This window comes from Heptranchias perlo, unplaced genomic scaffold (genome assembly GCF_035084215.1).
Source record: "Heptranchias perlo isolate sHepPer1 unplaced genomic scaffold, sHepPer1.hap1 HAP1_SCAFFOLD_492, whole genome shotgun sequence".
Lineage (NCBI taxonomy): Eukaryota > Metazoa > Chordata > Chondrichthyes > Hexanchiformes > Hexanchidae > Heptranchias > Heptranchias perlo.
This window is the reverse complement of record NW_027139508.1, coordinates 152,858-170,000: the sequence shown is the minus strand read 5'-3', so window position 1 is coordinate 170,000 and position 17,143 is coordinate 152,858. Positions and strand designations below refer to the sequence as shown.

The window sequence follows — 17,143 nt, the reverse complement described above, 5'->3', positions numbered from 1 at the left end:
GCAGAGAGAGAGAGAGGGGCAGAGAGAGGGGCAGAGAGAGAGAGAGGGGCAGAGAGAGAGAGGGGGAGAGAGAGGCAGAGAGAGAGAGGGGCAGAGAGAGAGAGAGGGGCAGAGAGAGAGAGAGAGGGGCAGAGAGAGAGAGAGGGGCAGAGAGAGAGAGGGGGAGAGAGAGGCAGAGAGAGAGAGAGGGGCAGAGAGAGAGAGGGGGAGAGAGAGGCAGAGAGAGAGAGAGGGGGCAGAGAGAGAGAGAGGGGCAGAGAGAGAGAGAGGGGCAGAGAGAGAGAGAGGGGCAGAGAGAGGGGCAGAGAGAGAGAGAGGGGCAGAGAGAGAGAGGGGCAGAGAGAGGCAGAGAGAGAGAGAGGGGCAGAGAGAGAGAGAGGGGCAGAGAGAGAGAGAGGGGCAGAGAGAGAGAGAGGGGGCAAGAGAGAGGGGCAGAGACACATAGGGAGAGAGAGAGAGAGAGCAGCTGCTGGGGAACACCTACCAAGTCATCTCAGAGAAACTAACCCAGTCATCCATCATCTGTAGCTGCACAGGAGAGTATCATTCAGACAGGCTGTGTGCTGGACATCGACAGGAGCCTTGACACTGAGACACACGGGCCGTACAGTCCCAGGTGGGAGTGAATCGTTCCCTTTTACCCCGTGTACAGTACAAGGAGCTGACAATGAGGCACATGCAGATCGTACCGTACAGTACCAGGCGAGAGTGAATCAATTCCTACCCTGTACCTGCCCTGGGATAATTTGATGGGGATGGTACAACACGGGGTTACACAATAAGGTAGCCAAACTTAGTGGGAGGATCGAAGATTGGGAAGTCTTCAAGACAGCAAAAAGTAACTAAAGGATTGATTAAGAAAGGGAAGTTAGATTATGAAAATAAATTAGCAAAAAATATAAAAACAGATAGCAAGAGTTTCTACAGTTATATAAAAAGAAAAAGGGTGGCTAAGGCAAACGTAGGTCCCTTAGAGGATGAGACCGGGAAATTAATGGTGGGAAACATGGAGATGGCAAAAATGCTGAACAAATATTTTGTTTCAGTCTTTACGGTAGAGGACACTAAGAATATCCCAACACTGGACAAACAGGGTGCTCTAGGGGGGAGGAGCTAAATACAATTAAAATTACTAAGGAATTGGTACTCAGTAAATTAATGGGACTCAAGGCGGATAAATCCCCTGGACCTGATGGCTTACATCCTAGGGTCTTGAGGGAAGTGGCAGTAGGGATTGTGGATGCTTTGGTAATAATTTTCCAAAATTCTCTGGACTCGGCAAAGGTCCCGGCAGATTGGAAAACTGCTAATGTAACACCCTTATTTAAAAAAGGTAATAGGCAGAAGGCTGGAAATTATAGACCAGTTAGCCTAACATCTGTGGTGGGTAATATTTTGGAATCTATTATTAAGGAGACAGTAGCGGAACATTTGGATAAACATAATTTAATAGGACAAAGTCAGCATGGTTTTACGAAGGGGAAGTCATGTCTGACAAATTTGCTTGAGTTCTTTGAGGACATAACGTATAGGGTGGATAAAGGGGAACCAGTGGACGTAGTGTATTTAGACTTCCAGAAGGCATTCGACAAGGTGCCACATAAAAGATTATTGCTCAAGATAAAGAATCACTGGATTGGGGGTAATATTCTGGCATGGGTGGAGGATTGGTTATCTAACAGGAAGCAGAGAGTTGGGATAAATGGTTCATTCTCGGACTGGTAACCAGTAGCCAATGGTGTTCCGCAGGGGTCGGTGCTGGGTCCCCAACTCTTTACAATCTATATTAACGATTTGGAGGAGGGGACCGAGTGTAACATATCAAAGTTTACAGATGATACAAAGATGGGAGGGAAAGTAGAGAGTGAGGAGGACATAAAAAACCTACAAGGGGATATAGACAGGCTGGGTGAGTGGGCGGAGATTTGGCAGATGCAATACAATATTGGAAAATGTGAGGTTATGCACTTTGGCAGGAAAAATCAGAGAGCAGGTTATTATCTTAATGGCGAGAAACTGGAAAGTACTGCAGTACAAAGGGATCTGGGGGTCCCAGTGCAAGAAAATCAAAAAGTTAGTATGCAGGTGCAGCAGGTGATCAAGAAGGCCAACGGAATGTTGGCTTTTATTGCTCGGGGGATAGAATATAAAAACAGGGAGGTATTGCTGCAGTTATATAAGGTATTGGTGAGACCGCACCTGGAATACTGCATACAGTTTTGGTCTCCATACTTGAGAAAAGACATACTTGCTCTCGAGGCAGTACAAAGAAGGTTCACTCGGTTAATCCCGGGGATGAGGGGGTGGACATATGAGGAGAGGTTGAGTGGATTGGGACTCTACTCATTGGAGTTCAGAAGAATGAGAGGCGATCTTATTGAAACATATAAGATTGTGAAGGGGCATGATCGGGTGGATGCGGTAAGGATGTTCCCAAGGATGGGTGAAACTGGAACTAGGGGACATAATCTTAGAATAAGGGGCTGCTCTTTCAAAACTGAGATGAGGAGAAACTTCTTCACTCAGAGGGTAGTAGGTCTGTGGAATTTGCTGCCCCAGGAAGCTGTGGAAGCTACATCATTAAATAAATTTAAAACAGAAATAGACAGTTTCCTAGAAGTAAAGGGAATTAGGGGTTACGGGGAGCGGGCAGGAAATTGGACATGAATTTAGATTTGAGGTTAGGATCAGATCAGCCATGATCTTATTGAATGGCGGAGCAGGCTCGAGGGGCCGATTGGCCTACTCCTGCTCCTATTTCTTATGTTCTTATGTTCCTATGTAGATACAGAGTAAAGCTCCCTCTACACTGTCCCATCAAACACTCCCATGGGGGGACACTAATGGGGGAGGTGTAGAGGTACAACCCACAAGGGCAGTGGTATACAGCACACTGAGAATGATGGGTATTATGGGATGAAGCTCTCTTCCGTTGCAGGCGGCCTCCTTACCTGGGATGTGCTTGGCCCAGCCAATGATGACCACCAGCTCTCGGTCCGCCAGATCGCACAGTGTGGTCAGTGCCTTAATATCGGTCTCGGGGACAGTGGGATCCGGCATGGCGTAAATCTTCTCCGGTTCCGCGACCAGGAGATGGGAAACAATTTTACTCACTGCAAGGAGAGAGAATGTAGTCAGAGTTCAGACCCTGACCCGAGTGCTCAGAGTTCAGACCCTGACCCGAGTGCTCAGAGTTCAGACCCTGACCCCAGTGCTCAGATCCTGACCCCAGTGCTCAGACCCTGACCCCAGTGCTCAGATCCTGACCCCAGTGCTCAGATCCTGACCCCAGTGCTCAGACCCTGACCCCAGTGCTCAGACCCTGACCCCAGTGCTCAGAGTTCAGACCCTGACCCCAGTGCTCAGACCCTGACCCCAGTGCTCAGACCCTGAGCCCAGTGCTCAGAGTTCAGACCCTGACCCCAGTGCTCAGACCCTGAGCCCAGTACAATCACACTCAAAGTGTTGGAGGATGAAGATAAACTGAGGCCAAACTTGACAACAGCCTGGACCCTCACTCTCCCAACTCTGCTGCTCACCAGATTGGGCACCAGGTCAAATATGATTGTTGCCACGTCTGCCCCTTCACTGATCCACTTACAGGCTCTGGGATTGGAACAGGCTCCATCACAATGTAGGGCCCAATGAAAGGTACAGAGTGAAGCTCCCTCTACACTGTCCCATCAAACACTCCCAGGGCAGGTACAGCACGGGTTAGATACAGAGTAAAGCTCCCTCTACACTGTCCCGTCAAACACTCCCAGGGCAGGTACAGCACGGGTTAGATACAGAGTAAAGCTCCCTCTACACTGTCCCATCAAACACTCCCAGGGCAGGTACAGGGTTAGATACAGAGTAAAGCTCCCTCTGCACTGTCCCATCAAACACTCCCAGGGCAGGTACAGGGTTAGATACAGAGTAAAGCTCCCTCTACACTGTCCCATCAAACACTCCCAGGGCAGGTACAGGGTTAGATACAGAGTAAAGCTCCCTCTACACTGTCCCATCAAACACTCCCAGGGCAGGTACAGCACGGGTTAGATACAGAGTAAAGCTCCCTCTGCACTGTCCCATCAAACACTCCCAGGGCAGGTACAGGGTTAGATACAGAGTAAAGCTCCCTCTACACTGTCCCATCAAACACTCCCAGGGCAGGTACAGGGTTAGATACAGAGTAAAGCTCCCTCTACACTGTCCCATCAAACACTCCCAGGGCAGGTACAGCACGGGTTAGATACAGAGTTGCGTCGGAGCAGGGACCGCGTTGTGTCGGGAGCAGGGACCGCGTTGTGTCGGGAGCAGGGACCGCGTTGTGTCGGGTGCAGTGGCCCCTCGACATTACTGCCTCATCCACATTAATAGTTACGTGGTTTCTTGGCCGGTGGAGGGAGCTGCAGGGAGAGGTAGGAGCTGTTCTCCGCATCGATCCTTCGCTTGTATTTCTGACGTCCTCCTCGCACTCGATCCAGACGCACACCTGGGGCGGGAGGGGACAGAGAGAGAGGGGGGGGGTGGGAGGGGAGAGTTGGGGGGGAGGGGGAGAGGGGGAGAGGAGAGAGGGAGGGGAGAGGGGGAGGGAGAGAGGGGGAGGGAGAGAGGGGGAGGAGGGGAAGAGGGAGGAGGGGAAGAGGGTGTGGAGAGAGAGCGAGGGGAAATAGAGAGGGATGGAGATAGAGAGGGAGGGGAGTGAGAGAGGGAGAGGGAGGGGATGGGAGAGTGGGGAGAGCAGGAAAGGTGAGAGAGAAAGAGAGACAGAGACAGAAATAGGAAGAGGGTAAGAAGGAGAGAGAAAGAGAAAGAGAGGGAAGGAGAGAGAAAGAGGAAGAGAGGGAAGGAGAGAGAAAGAGACAGAGAGGGTGTGGGAGGGACAGAGAAAGGGAGGGAGAGAGATAGAGAGAGTTAAAAACATTCCCAGCCCATTTGCTGGTGCCTGCTGCAATGCCCGTGATATTTCCCTATTGTGTGTCCTCCTTGGTACTTGAGTGATAGACCGTTGTACAGTGAGACTGAAGAGCTCCCTCACAGACCGGAATTCTCCCGCACTGCGTTTTAACTTCAACAGAATCCCGTTTACACTCGTGTACGCACGGTTACCGCCAAAGTAAAAGTTGGTGAGATTGTGGGATATGGGGAGATGGTGGGTGGGTGGGTGGGTGTGAGGGATAGAGGGAGATGGTGGGTGGGTGGGATAGGGGGAGATGTGATGGTGGACGGGTAATGTTCTGTGTTGGGATGTTGTGTAAGTGTCTGATTGACTTGACCTGCCCCTCTAACTGCTCATTTGGTGCTAAAACATTCTGAAGCAGAGTTGAAGAATTGTCCAGAACTTAAGTGTGTCTCACGCTTTATATCGTGACAAGAACTTCAAACTAGAACTGCGGAATGGGTAATTCAGGGCTACCAGGGCCTTACAGAAGGGCCGAGTGACTTTTCTCACTTGGCAATACTTGGTACCTTGTGGAGAAAAAGGGGAGGATGTGACACTGGGCTGGGCCCGAGCAGTAGAATCATCACAGAATGAGGAGATGATGAGGTGACACACCCTGTCCCTCATGGCCCGGTCGTCATCGGGACATCAAAGGGGATGAAGGCGTCATCTATTGGGGACTGATTGGTCCAGTAGAGCAGTCACTGCCAATTCACCTCTGGGGCCTGGGTTCAGTTGCAACTCAGATAGAGGTTAAGGTGATGTCCGCTCCCTGAAGAGACTCAAACAATCCATGGATTGTCCAGTCAGTGTCTCCTCGTACATGTGCTGCCTATGGAAAGTTCTTGGTTTGATCTTCGGCCTGTGAATTAACTGGTACAGTCAGCATTCCCACCACAGACAGCCAGATATCCAAGTTTGCCGATGACACAATGATTGGTGGAGTAGTAAGTCCAGGAGACGGGAGCATAAAATTACAAAGAGACATTGAGAGAGTCAGTGAGTGGGCAAAACTGGGGCAGATGGATTTCAACACAGGTAAGTGTGAGCTCATCCATTTTGGACCAAAAAAGGATCAATCCGAGTATTTTTGAAATGGTGAAAAGCTCGGAACAGTGGAGGTTGAAAGAGATTTAGGGGCCCAGGTACACAGATCACTAAAATACAGCAGGTACAAAAAATAATCAAAAAGGCTAATGGAATGTTAGCCTTTGTAACGAGAGGGCCAGAATATAAAGGGGAGGAAGTTTTGCTCCAGTTATACAAAGCCCTGGACCACATCTGGAGCACTGGGTACAGTTCTGGGCACCGCACCTTAGAAAGGAGATATTGGCCTTGGAGGGAGTGCAGCCCAGATTCACCAGAATATTACCAGGGCTCCCAGGGTTAGATTATGAGGAGAGATTAGGCTTGTATTCCCTGGAATAAAGAAGGTTAAGGGGTGATTTGATTGAGCTGCTTAGGATTTTGAAAGGAATTGATAGGGTAGATAGAGCAGCAGCTGGCGTCACTGCAGTGTATCCGCGAGGTCAAGAAAGTGCAGGCAGAGAGGGACTGGGTGACCGCCAGACAGACAAGGAGGACCAGGCAGGTAGTGCAGGAGTCCCCTGAGGGCATCTCACTCTCCAACCAGTACTAGTGAGGGAGAGGGTTCCCCTGGGGAGTGCAGCCAGAGCCAAGACCACAGCACCATGGGTGGCTCAGCTGTACAGGGGGAGGAGAAAGGTCAGGAGATCAATACTGATAGGGGATTCTATAGTTAGAGGACCAGGCAGGCATTTCTGCAGACGTGATTCCAGGATGGTATGTTGCCTCCCTGGTGCCAGGGTCAAGGATGTCACTGAGCGACTGCAGAACATTCTGGAGGGGGAGAGTGAACAGCTGGAGGTCGTGGTCTATATCGGTACCAATGTCATAGTCAGAAAGAGGGATGAGGTCCTGCAGGCAGATTTTAAGGAGTTGGGAAAAAGATTAATAAGCAGGACCTCAAGGGTAGTAATCTCCGGATTACTCCCAGTGCCACACGCTGGCGAGTATAGAAATAGGAGGATAGAGCAGATGAATGCGTGGCTGGAGAGATGGTGCAGGAGGGAGGGCTTTAGATTCCTGGGGCATTGGGACCGGTCCTGGGGGAGGTGGGACCTGTACAGGCTGGACAGGGTGCACCTCAACAGGGCCGGGACTAATGTCCTCGCGGGGAGGTTTGCTAGTGCTGTGGGGGAGGGTTTAAACTAGTTTGGCAGGGAGATGGGATAAACTCGGAACTGGAAATGGAAGGTAGAAAATTAGTAAGTGAGTCTGGAAGGCAGAGGGAACAAAAGTTAGAAAATAAACAACAAAGGAGTTTGGCAGAGCTTAATTGTATTTACCTCAATGCAAGGAGTTGAGTGAATAAGGCGGATGAGCTGAGAGCACAGATAGACACAGGGCAGTACGATGTCATCACTACTACTGAAACATGGCTTAAAGAGGGGCAGGAATGGCAGCTCAACGTTCCTGGTTACAGGGTTTTCAGACGAGATAGAGAACGGGATAAAAAAAGAGTGGGGGGCAATATTAGTTAAAGAAACAATTCCAGCTGTGAGGAGGGATGATATGTTAGAAGGATCATTAAATGAGGCCTTATGGGTTGAGCTAAGGAACAAAAAAGGGGCAGTCACATTGCTGGGAGTGAACTATAGACCCCCAAACGGTCAGAGGGAGATAGAGGAGCAAAGATGCAGGTAACTTTCTGAGAAGTGCAAAAACAACAGGCAGTGATAAAGGATTTCAACCACCCGAATATTAACTGGGATACAATCAGTGTGAAGGGTATAGAGGGAGCAGAATTCTTAAATTGCATTCAGGGGAACTTTTTTAGCCAGTATGTAACAAGCCCAACAAGAGAGGGGGCAGTTCTGGATTTAGTTTTAGGGAATGAAGCTGGGCAGGTGGAAGGAGAATCAGTGGGAGAGTATTTTGGAGATAGTGACCATAATTCAGTTCGATTTAGCATAGTTATGGAAAAGGACAGAGATAGAACAGGAGTAAAAGTTCTCAATTGGGGAAAGGCCAATTTTACTAAGCTGAGAAGTGATTCAGCAAAAGTGGACTGGAAACAGCTACTTGAAGGTAAATCAGTGTCAGAGCAGTGGGAGAGATTCAAGGGAGAGATAGTGAGGGTTCAGAGTAAACATGTTCCCACAAAGAGAAAGGGTGAGATTCCCAAATCTAGAGCCCCCTGGATGACAAGGAGCACACAGGGTAAGATAGGGCAAAAAAGGGAAATTTATGTCAGACACCGAGAGCTCAATACTGCAGAAAGCCGAGAGGAGGATAGAAAGTGCAGGGGTGAAATTAAACAGGAAATTAGGAAAGCAAAGAGAGGGCATGAAAAAATACTGGCAAGTAAAATCAAAGAAAACCCAAAAATGTTTTTAGATACATAAAGAGCAAGAGGATAACTGAGGAAAGAGTAGGGCCGATTAGAGATCAAAAAGGTAACCTACGTGTGGAGGTGGAAGATGTGGGTTTGGTTCTTAATGAATACTTTGCTTCTGTCTTCACAAAAGAGGGGGACGATGCAGAGATTGTAGTTAAGGAGGAGGAGTGTGAAATATTGGATGGGATAAACATAGTGAGAGAGGAAGTATTAAGGGGATTAGCATCTTTGAAAATAGATAAATCACCAGGTCCGGATGAAATGTATCCCAGGCTGTTAAGAGAAGCCAGGGAGGAAATAGCGGAGGCTCTGACCATCATTTTCCATCCTCCCTGGATACAGGTGTCGTGCCGGAGGATTGGAGGACTGCTAACATTGTACCGTTGTTTAAAGGAAGATATAGTTGAGATACTGAATGGGCTAAAAATTGATAAAGAGGAGGTACTGGAAAGGCTAGCTGTACTTAAAGTAGATAAGTCACCCGGTCCGGATGGGATGCATCCTAGGTTGCTGAGGGAAGTAAGGGTGGAAATTGCGGAGGTACTGGGCATAATCTTCCAAACATCCTTAGATACGGGGGTGGTGCCAGAGGACTGGAGAATTGCAAATGTTACACCCTTGTTCAAAAAAGGGTGTAAGGATAAACCCAGCAACTACAGGCCAGTCAGTTTAACCTCAGTGGTGGGGGAACTTTTAGAAACAATAATCCGGGACAGAATTAACAGTCACTTGGTTACGAGTGTGGATTGATTGGGGAAAGCCAGCACGGATTTGTTAAAGGCAAATCGTGTTTAACGAACCTGATAGAGTTTTTTAATGAGGTAACAGAGAGGGTCGATGAGGGCAATGCGGTGGATGTGGTGTATATGGACTTTCAAATGGCGTTTGATAAAGTGCCGCATAATAGGCTTATCATCAAGATTGAAGCCCATGGAATAAAGGGGGCAGTAGCAACATGGATACAGAATTGGTTAACGGACAGGAAACAGAGAGTAGTGGTGAACGGTTGTTTTTCGGACTGGAGGGAGGTGTACAGTGGTGTTCCCCAGGGGTCAGTGCTGGGACCACTGCTTTTCTTGATATATATTAATGACTTGGACTTGGGTGTACAGGGCACAATTTCAAAATTTGCAGATGACACAAAACTTGGAAGTGTAGTGAACAGTGAGGAGGATAGTGATAGATTTCAAGAGGATATAGACAGGCTGGCGGAATGGGCGGACACGTGGCAGATGAAATTTAACGCAGAAAAATGTGAAGTGATACATTTCGGTAGGAAGAACGAGGAGAGGCAATATAAACTAGAGGGCACAATTCCAAAAGGGGAACAGAGAGATCTGGGGGTATATGTGCACAAATCGTTGAAGGTGGCAGGGCAGGTTGAGAAAGTGGTTAAAAAGGCAAATGGGATCGTGGGCTTTATAAATAGAGGCACAGAGTACAAAAGCAAGGAAGTCATGATGAACCTTTATAAAACACTGGTTCGGCCACAACTGGAGTATTGTGTCCAGTTCTGGGCACCGCACTTTAGGAAAGATGTGAAGGCCTTAGAGAGGGTGCAGAAGAGATTTACTAGAATGATTCCAGGGATGAGGGACTTTAGTTACGTGGATAGACTAGAGAAGCTGGGGTTGTTCTCCTTGGAACAGAGAAGGTTGTGAGGAGATTTGATCGAGGTGTTCAAAATCATGATGGGTCCAGACAGAGTAGATAGAGAGAAACTGTTCCCATTGGTGGAAGGGTCGAGAACCAGAGGACACAGATTTAAGGGGATTGGTGAAAGAACCAAAGGTGACATGAGGGAAAACTTTTTTTTACACAGCGAGTGGTTAGGATCTGGAATGCACAGCCCGAGGGGGTGATGGAGGCAGATTCAATCATGGCCTTCAAAAGGGAACTGGATAAATACTTGAAAAGAAAAAATTTGCAGGGCTGTTGGGAAAGGGCGGGGGAGTGGGACTAGCTGGATTGCTCTTGCAGAGAGCCGGCGCAGACTCGATGGGCCGAATGGCCTCCTTCCGTGCTGTAACGTTTTTATGATTCGATGAAAAAGGGAGCGAGGGATAGACCGAGTAATTCCAGGCCAGTCAGTCTAACCTCGGTGGTGGGCAAATTATTGGAATCAATTCTGAGGGACAGGATAAACCGTCACTTAGAAAGGCACGGACTAATAAGAACATAAGAACATAAGAAATTGGAGCAGGAGTAGGCCAATCGGCCCCTCGAGCCTGCTCCGCCATTCAATAAGGTCATGGCTGATCTGATCCCAACCACAAATCTAAAGAACACAAGAAGTCGGAGCAGGACCCGGCCACATAGCCCCTGGGCCCTCTCCGCCACCCACAGGGCATTGACCGATCCGAACTCAGCTTCATGTCCAATTTCCTGCCCGCTCCCCATAACCCCTAATTCCCTTTACTTCTAGGAAACTGTCTATTTCTGTTTTAAATTTATCTAATGATGTAGCTTCCACAGCTTCCTGGGGCAGCAAATTCCACAGACCTACCACCCTCTGAGTGAAGAAGTTTCTCCTCATCTCAGTTTTGAAAGAGCAGCCCCTTATTCTAAGATTATGCCCCCTAGTTCTAGTTTCACCCATCTTTGGGAACATCCTTACCGCATCCACCCGATCAAGACCCTTCACAATCTTACATGTTTCAATAAGATCGCCTCTCATTCTTCTGAACTCCAATGAGTAGAGTCCCAATCTACTCAACCTCTCCTCATATGTCCGCCCCCTCATCCCCGGGATTAACCGAGTGAACCTTCTTTGTACTGCCTCGAGAGCAAGTATGTCTTTTATAAGTATGGAGACCAAAACTGTATGCAGTATTCCAGGTGCGGTCTCACCAATACCTTATATAACTGCAGCAATACCTCCTTGTTTTTATATTCTATCCCCCGAGCAATAAAAGCCAACATTCCGTTGGCTTTCTTGATCACCTGCTGCACCTGCATACCAACTTTTTGATTTTCTTGCACTAGGACCCCCAGATCCCTTTGTACTGCAGTACTTTCCAGTCTCTCGCCATTAAGAAAATAACTTGCTCTCTGATTTTTCCTGCCAAAGTGCATAAACTCACATTTTCCAATATCATATTGCATCTGCCAAATCTCCGCCCACTCACCCAGCCTGTCTATATCCCCTTGCAGGTTTTTTATGTCCTCCTCACTCTCTACTTTCCCTCCCATCTTTGTATCATCTGCAAATTTTGATATGTTGCACTCGGTCCCCTCCTCCAAATCGTTAATATAGATTGTAAAGAGTTGGGGACCCAGCACCGACCCCTGTGGAACACCACTGGTTACTGGTTGCCAGTCCGAAAATGAACTATAACAAGGACAGTCAGCATGGATTTGTTAAGGGAAGGTCGTATCTGACGAACTTGATTGAATTCTTTGAGCAGGTAACAAGGAGGGTCGATGAGGGTAGCGCGTTTGATGTCGTGTACAAGGATTTTAGCAAGGCTTTTGAGAAGGTCCCACATGGCAGACTGGTCAAAAAAGTAAAAGCCCATGGGATCCAAGGGAAAGTGGCAAATTGGATCCAAAATTGGCTCAGTGACAGAAAGCAAAGGGTAATGGTCGACGGGTGTTTTTGTGACTGGAAGGCTGTTTCCAGTGGGGTTCCGCAGGGCTCAGTACTCGGTCCCTTGCTTTTTGTGGTATACATTAATGATTTGGACTAAAACGTAGGGGGCATGATCAAGAAGTTTGCAGATGATACAAAAATTAGCCGTGTGGTTAGAGTGAGGAGGAAAGCTGTAGACTGCAGGAAGATATCAATGGACTGGTCAGGTGGGCAGAAAAGTGGCAAATAGAGTTCAATCCGGAGAAGTGTGAGGTAATGCATTTGGGGAGGGCAAACAAGGCAAGGGAGTATACAATAAATGGGAGGATACTGAGAGGTGTAGAGGAAGTGAGGGACCTTGGAGTGCATGTCCACAGATCCCTGAAGGTAGCAGGACAGGTAGATAAGGTGGTTCAGAAGGCATATGGGATACTTTCCTTTATTAGCCAAGGCAGAGAATATAAGAGCAGGGAGGTTATGCTGGAACTGTGTAAAACATTGGTTAGACCACAGCTTGGGTACTGTGTACAGTTCTGGTCACCACATTACAGGAAGGATGTGATTGCACTAGAGAGGGTGCAGAGGAGATTTACGAGGATGTTGCCGGGACTGGAGAATTTTAGCTATGAGGAAAGATTGGATAGGCTGGGGTTGTTCTCCTTGGAACAAAGGAGGCTGAGGGGAGATTTAATTGAGGTGTATAAAATTATGAGGGGCCGAGATAGAGTGGATAGGAAGGACCTATTTCCCTTAGCGGAGGGATCAATAACCAGGGGACATAGATTTAAAGTAATTGGTGGAAGGATTAGAGGGGAGCTGAAGAGAATTTTTTCCCCCGAGAGGGTGGTGGGGTCTGGAACTCACTGCCTGAGAGGGCGGGAGAGGCAGAAACCCTCAACTCATTTAAAAAGTACCTGGATGTGCACCTGAAGAGCCGGAACCTACAGGGCTACGGACCAAGTGTGGGGAAGTGGGATTAGGCCGGGTGGTTCATTTTCAGCCGGCGCAGACACGATGGGCCGAATGGCCTCCTGCTGTGCTGCAAATTTTCGATGACGGTCAGACAGCCTCAAACTTTATGTAGTGCAGTCTACAGTTCCACAGACACTGACTCTCACTGGGGTACAGTTCCACAGACACTGACCCTCACTGGGGTACAGTTCCACAGGCACTGACTCTCACTGGGGTACAGTTCCACAGACACTGACTCTCACTGGGGTACAGTCCCACAGACACTGACCCTCACTGGGGTACAGTTCCACAGACACTGACTCTCACTGGGGTACAGTTCCACAGACACTGACTCTCACTGGGGTACAGTTCCACAGGCACTGACTCTCACTGGGGGACAGTTCCACAGACGCTGACCCTCACTGGGGTACAGTTCCACAGACACTGACTCTCACTGGGGTACAGTCCCACAGACACTGATCCTCACTTGGGTACATTTCCACAGGCACTGACCCTCACTGGGGTACAGTTCCACAGACACTGACTCTCACTGGGGTACAGTTCCACAGACACTGACTCTCACTGGGGTACAGTCCCACAGATACTGACCCTCACTGGGGTACAGTTCCACAGGCACTGACTCTCACTGGGGTACAGTTCCACAGACACTGACTCTCACTGGGGTACAGTTCCACAGACACTGACTCTCACTGGGGCACAGTTCCACACACACTGACTCTCACTGGGATACAGTTCCACAGACACTGACTCTCACTGGGGTACAGTTCCACAGGCACTGACTCTCACTGGGGTACAGTTCCACAGGCACTGACTCTCACTGGGGTACAGTTCCACAGACACTGACTCTCACTGGGGTACTGTTCCACAGGCACTGACCCTCACTGGGGTACATTTCCACAGGCACTGACTCTCACAGGGGGACATTTCCACAGGCACTGACCCTCACTGGGGTACAGTCCCACAGACACTGACTCTCACTGGGGTACAGTTCCACACACACTGACTCTCATTGGGCTACAGTTCCACAGACACTGACTCTCACTGGGGTACAGTTCCACACAAACTGACTCTCACTGGGGTACAGTCCCACAGACACTGACCCTCACTGGGGTACAGTTCCACAGACACTGACTCTCACAGGGGTACAGTTCCACAGACACTGACTCTCAATGGGGTACAGTCCCATAGACACTGACTCTCACTGGGGTACAGTTCCACAGACACTGACTCTCACTGGGGTACAGTTCCACAGACACTGACCATCAATGGGGTACAGTCCCACAGACACTGACTCTCACTGGGGTACAGTTCCACAGACACTGATGCTCACTGGGGTACAGTTCCACAGACACTGACTCTCAATGGGGTACAGTCCCACAGACACTGACTCTCACTGGGGTACAGTTCCACACAAACTGACTCTCATTGGGGTACAGTTCCACAGACACTGACTCTCACTGGGGTACAGTTCCACAGGCACTGACTCTCACTGGGGTACAGTTCCACAGACACTGACTCTCACTGGGGTACAGTTCCACAGACACTGACTCTCACTGGGGTACAGTTCCACAGGCACTGACCCTCACTGGGGTACAGTTCCACAGACACTGACCCTCATTGGGGTACAGTTCCACAGACACTGACTCTCACTGGGGTACAGTTCGACACAAACTGACTCTCACTGGGGTACAGTTCCACAGACACTGACTCTCACTGGGGTACAGTTCCACAGGCACTGACCCTCACTGGGGTACAGTTCCACAGACACTGACTCTCACTGGGGTACAGTTCCACACAAACTGACTCTCACTGGGGTACAGTTCCACAGACACTGACTCTCACTGGGGTACAGTTCCACACACACTGACTCTCACTGGGGTACAGTCCCACAGACACTGACTCTCACTGGGGTACAGTTCCACAGACACTGACTCTCACTGGGGTACAGTTCCACAGGCACTGACCCTCACTGGGGTACAGTTCCACAGACACAGACCCTCATTGGGGTACAGTTCCACAGACACTGACTCTCACTGGGGTACAGTTCCAAAAGCACTGACTCTCACTGGGGTACAGTTCCACAGACACTGACTCTCACTGGGGTACAGTCCCACAGACACTGAACCTCGCTGGGGGACAGTTCCACAGACACTAACTCTCACTGGGGTACAGTTCCACACACACTGACTGTCACTGGGGTACAGTTCCACACAAACTGACTCTCACTGGGGTACAGTTCCACACAAACTGACTCTCACTGGGGTACAGTCACACAGACACTGATTCTCACTGGGGTACAGTTCCACAGACGCTGACACTCACTGGGGGACAGTTCCACAGACGCTGACTCTCACTGGGGTACAGATCCACAGGCACTGACTCTCACTGGGGTACAGTTCCACACAAACTGACTCTCACTGGGGTACAGTTCCACAGACACTGACTCTCACTGGGGTACAGTTCCACAGGCACTGACCCTCACTGGGGTATAGTTCCACAGACACTGACCCTCACTGGGGTACAGTTCCACAGACACTGACTCTCACTGGGGTACAGTCCCACAGACACTGACCCTCACTTGGGTACAGTTCCACACACACTGACTCTCACTGGGGTACAGTTCCACAGACACTGACTCTCACTGGGGGACAGTTCCACAGACACTGACTCTCACTGGGGTACAGTTCCACACACACTGACTCTCACTGGGGTACAGTTCCACAGACACTGACTCTCACTGGGGTACAGTTCCACAGACACTGACTCTCACTGGGGTACAGTCCCACAGATACTGACCCTCACTGGGGTACAGTTCCACACAAACTGACTCTCACTGGGGTACAGTTCCACAGACACTGACTCTCACTGGGGTACAGTTCCACAGGCACTGACCCTCACTGGGGTATAGTTCCACAGACACTGACCCTCACTGGGGTACAGTTCCACAGACACTGACTCTCACTGGGGTACAGTCCCACAGACACTGACCCTCACTTGGGTACAGTTCCACACACACTGACTCTCACTGGGGTACAGTTCCACAGACACTGACTCTCACTGGGGGACAGTTCCACAGACACTGACTCTCACTGGGGTACAGTTCCACACACACTGACTCTCACTGGGGTACAGTTCCACAGACACTGACTCTCACTGGGGTACAGTTCCACAGACACTGACTCTCACTGGGGTACAGTCCCACAGATACTGACCCTCACTGGGGTACAGTTCCACAGACACTGACTCTCACTGGGGTGCAGTCCCACAGACACTGAACCTCGCTGGGGGACAGTTCCACAGACACTGACTCTCACTGGGGTACAGTTCCACAGACACTGACTCTCACTGGGGTACAGTTCCACAGGCACTGACCCTCACTGGGGTACAGTTCCACAGACACTGACTCTCACTGGGGTACAGTTCCACAGGCACTGACTCTCACTGGGGTACAGTTCCACAGACACTGAACCTCGCTGGGGGACAGTTCCACAGACACTGACTCTCACTGGGGTACAGTTCCACACAAACTGACTCTCACTGGGGTACAGTTCCACAGACACTGACTCTCACTGGGGTACAGTCCCACAGATACTGACCCTTACTGGGGTACAGTTCCACAGGCAATGACTCTCACTGGGGTACAGGCCCACAGACACTGACTCTCACTGGGGTACAGTTCCACAGACACTGACTCTCACTGGGGTACAGTCCCACAGACACTGACCCTCACTGGGGTACAGTTCCACAGACACTGACTCTCACTGGGGTACAGTTCCACAGACACTGACTCTCAATGGGGTACAGTCCCACAGACACTGACTCTCACTGGGGTACAGTTCCACAGGCACTGACTCTCACTGGGGTACAGTCCCACAGATACTGACCCTCACTGGGGTACAGTTCCACAGACACTGACTCTCACTGGGGTACAGTTCCACAGACACTGACTCTCACTGGGGTACAGTTCCACAGGCACTGACCCTCACTGGGGTACAGTTCCACAGACACTGACCCTCATTGGGGTACAGTTCCACAGACACTGACTCTCACTGGGGTACAGTTCCACAAGCACTGACTCTCACTGGGGTACAGTTCCACAGACACTGACTCTCACTTTGGTACAGTCCCACAGACACTGAACCTCGCTGGGGGACAGTTCCACAGACACTGACTCTCACTGGGGTACAGTTCCACACACACTGACTCTCACTGGGGTACAGTTCCACACAAACTGACTCTCACTGGGGTACAG

At 49.7% G+C, this 17,143-nt stretch overlaps 1 protein-coding gene across 1 annotated transcript in view; it reads right to left on the bottom strand.

Moving 5' to 3' along the window:
• Window positions 1-2,951: 2,951 nt before the first annotated feature.
• LOC137313926 (steroid hormone receptor ERR2-like) overlaps window positions 2,952-17,143 on the bottom strand; it is a gene marked incomplete at its 3' end in the record, with an annotated part of 155,348 nt that continues 141,156 nt past the window's right edge. The window contains exons 3-4 of the mRNA XM_067979648.1: window positions 4,367-4,477; window positions 2,952-3,113 (exon numbers count right to left, since the gene is read on the bottom strand). Of these exons, the coding sequence (XP_067835749.1) occupies window positions 2,952-3,113; window positions 4,367-4,477 (273 nt within the window). The remainder of the gene's footprint in view (window positions 3,114-4,366; window positions 4,478-17,143) is intronic.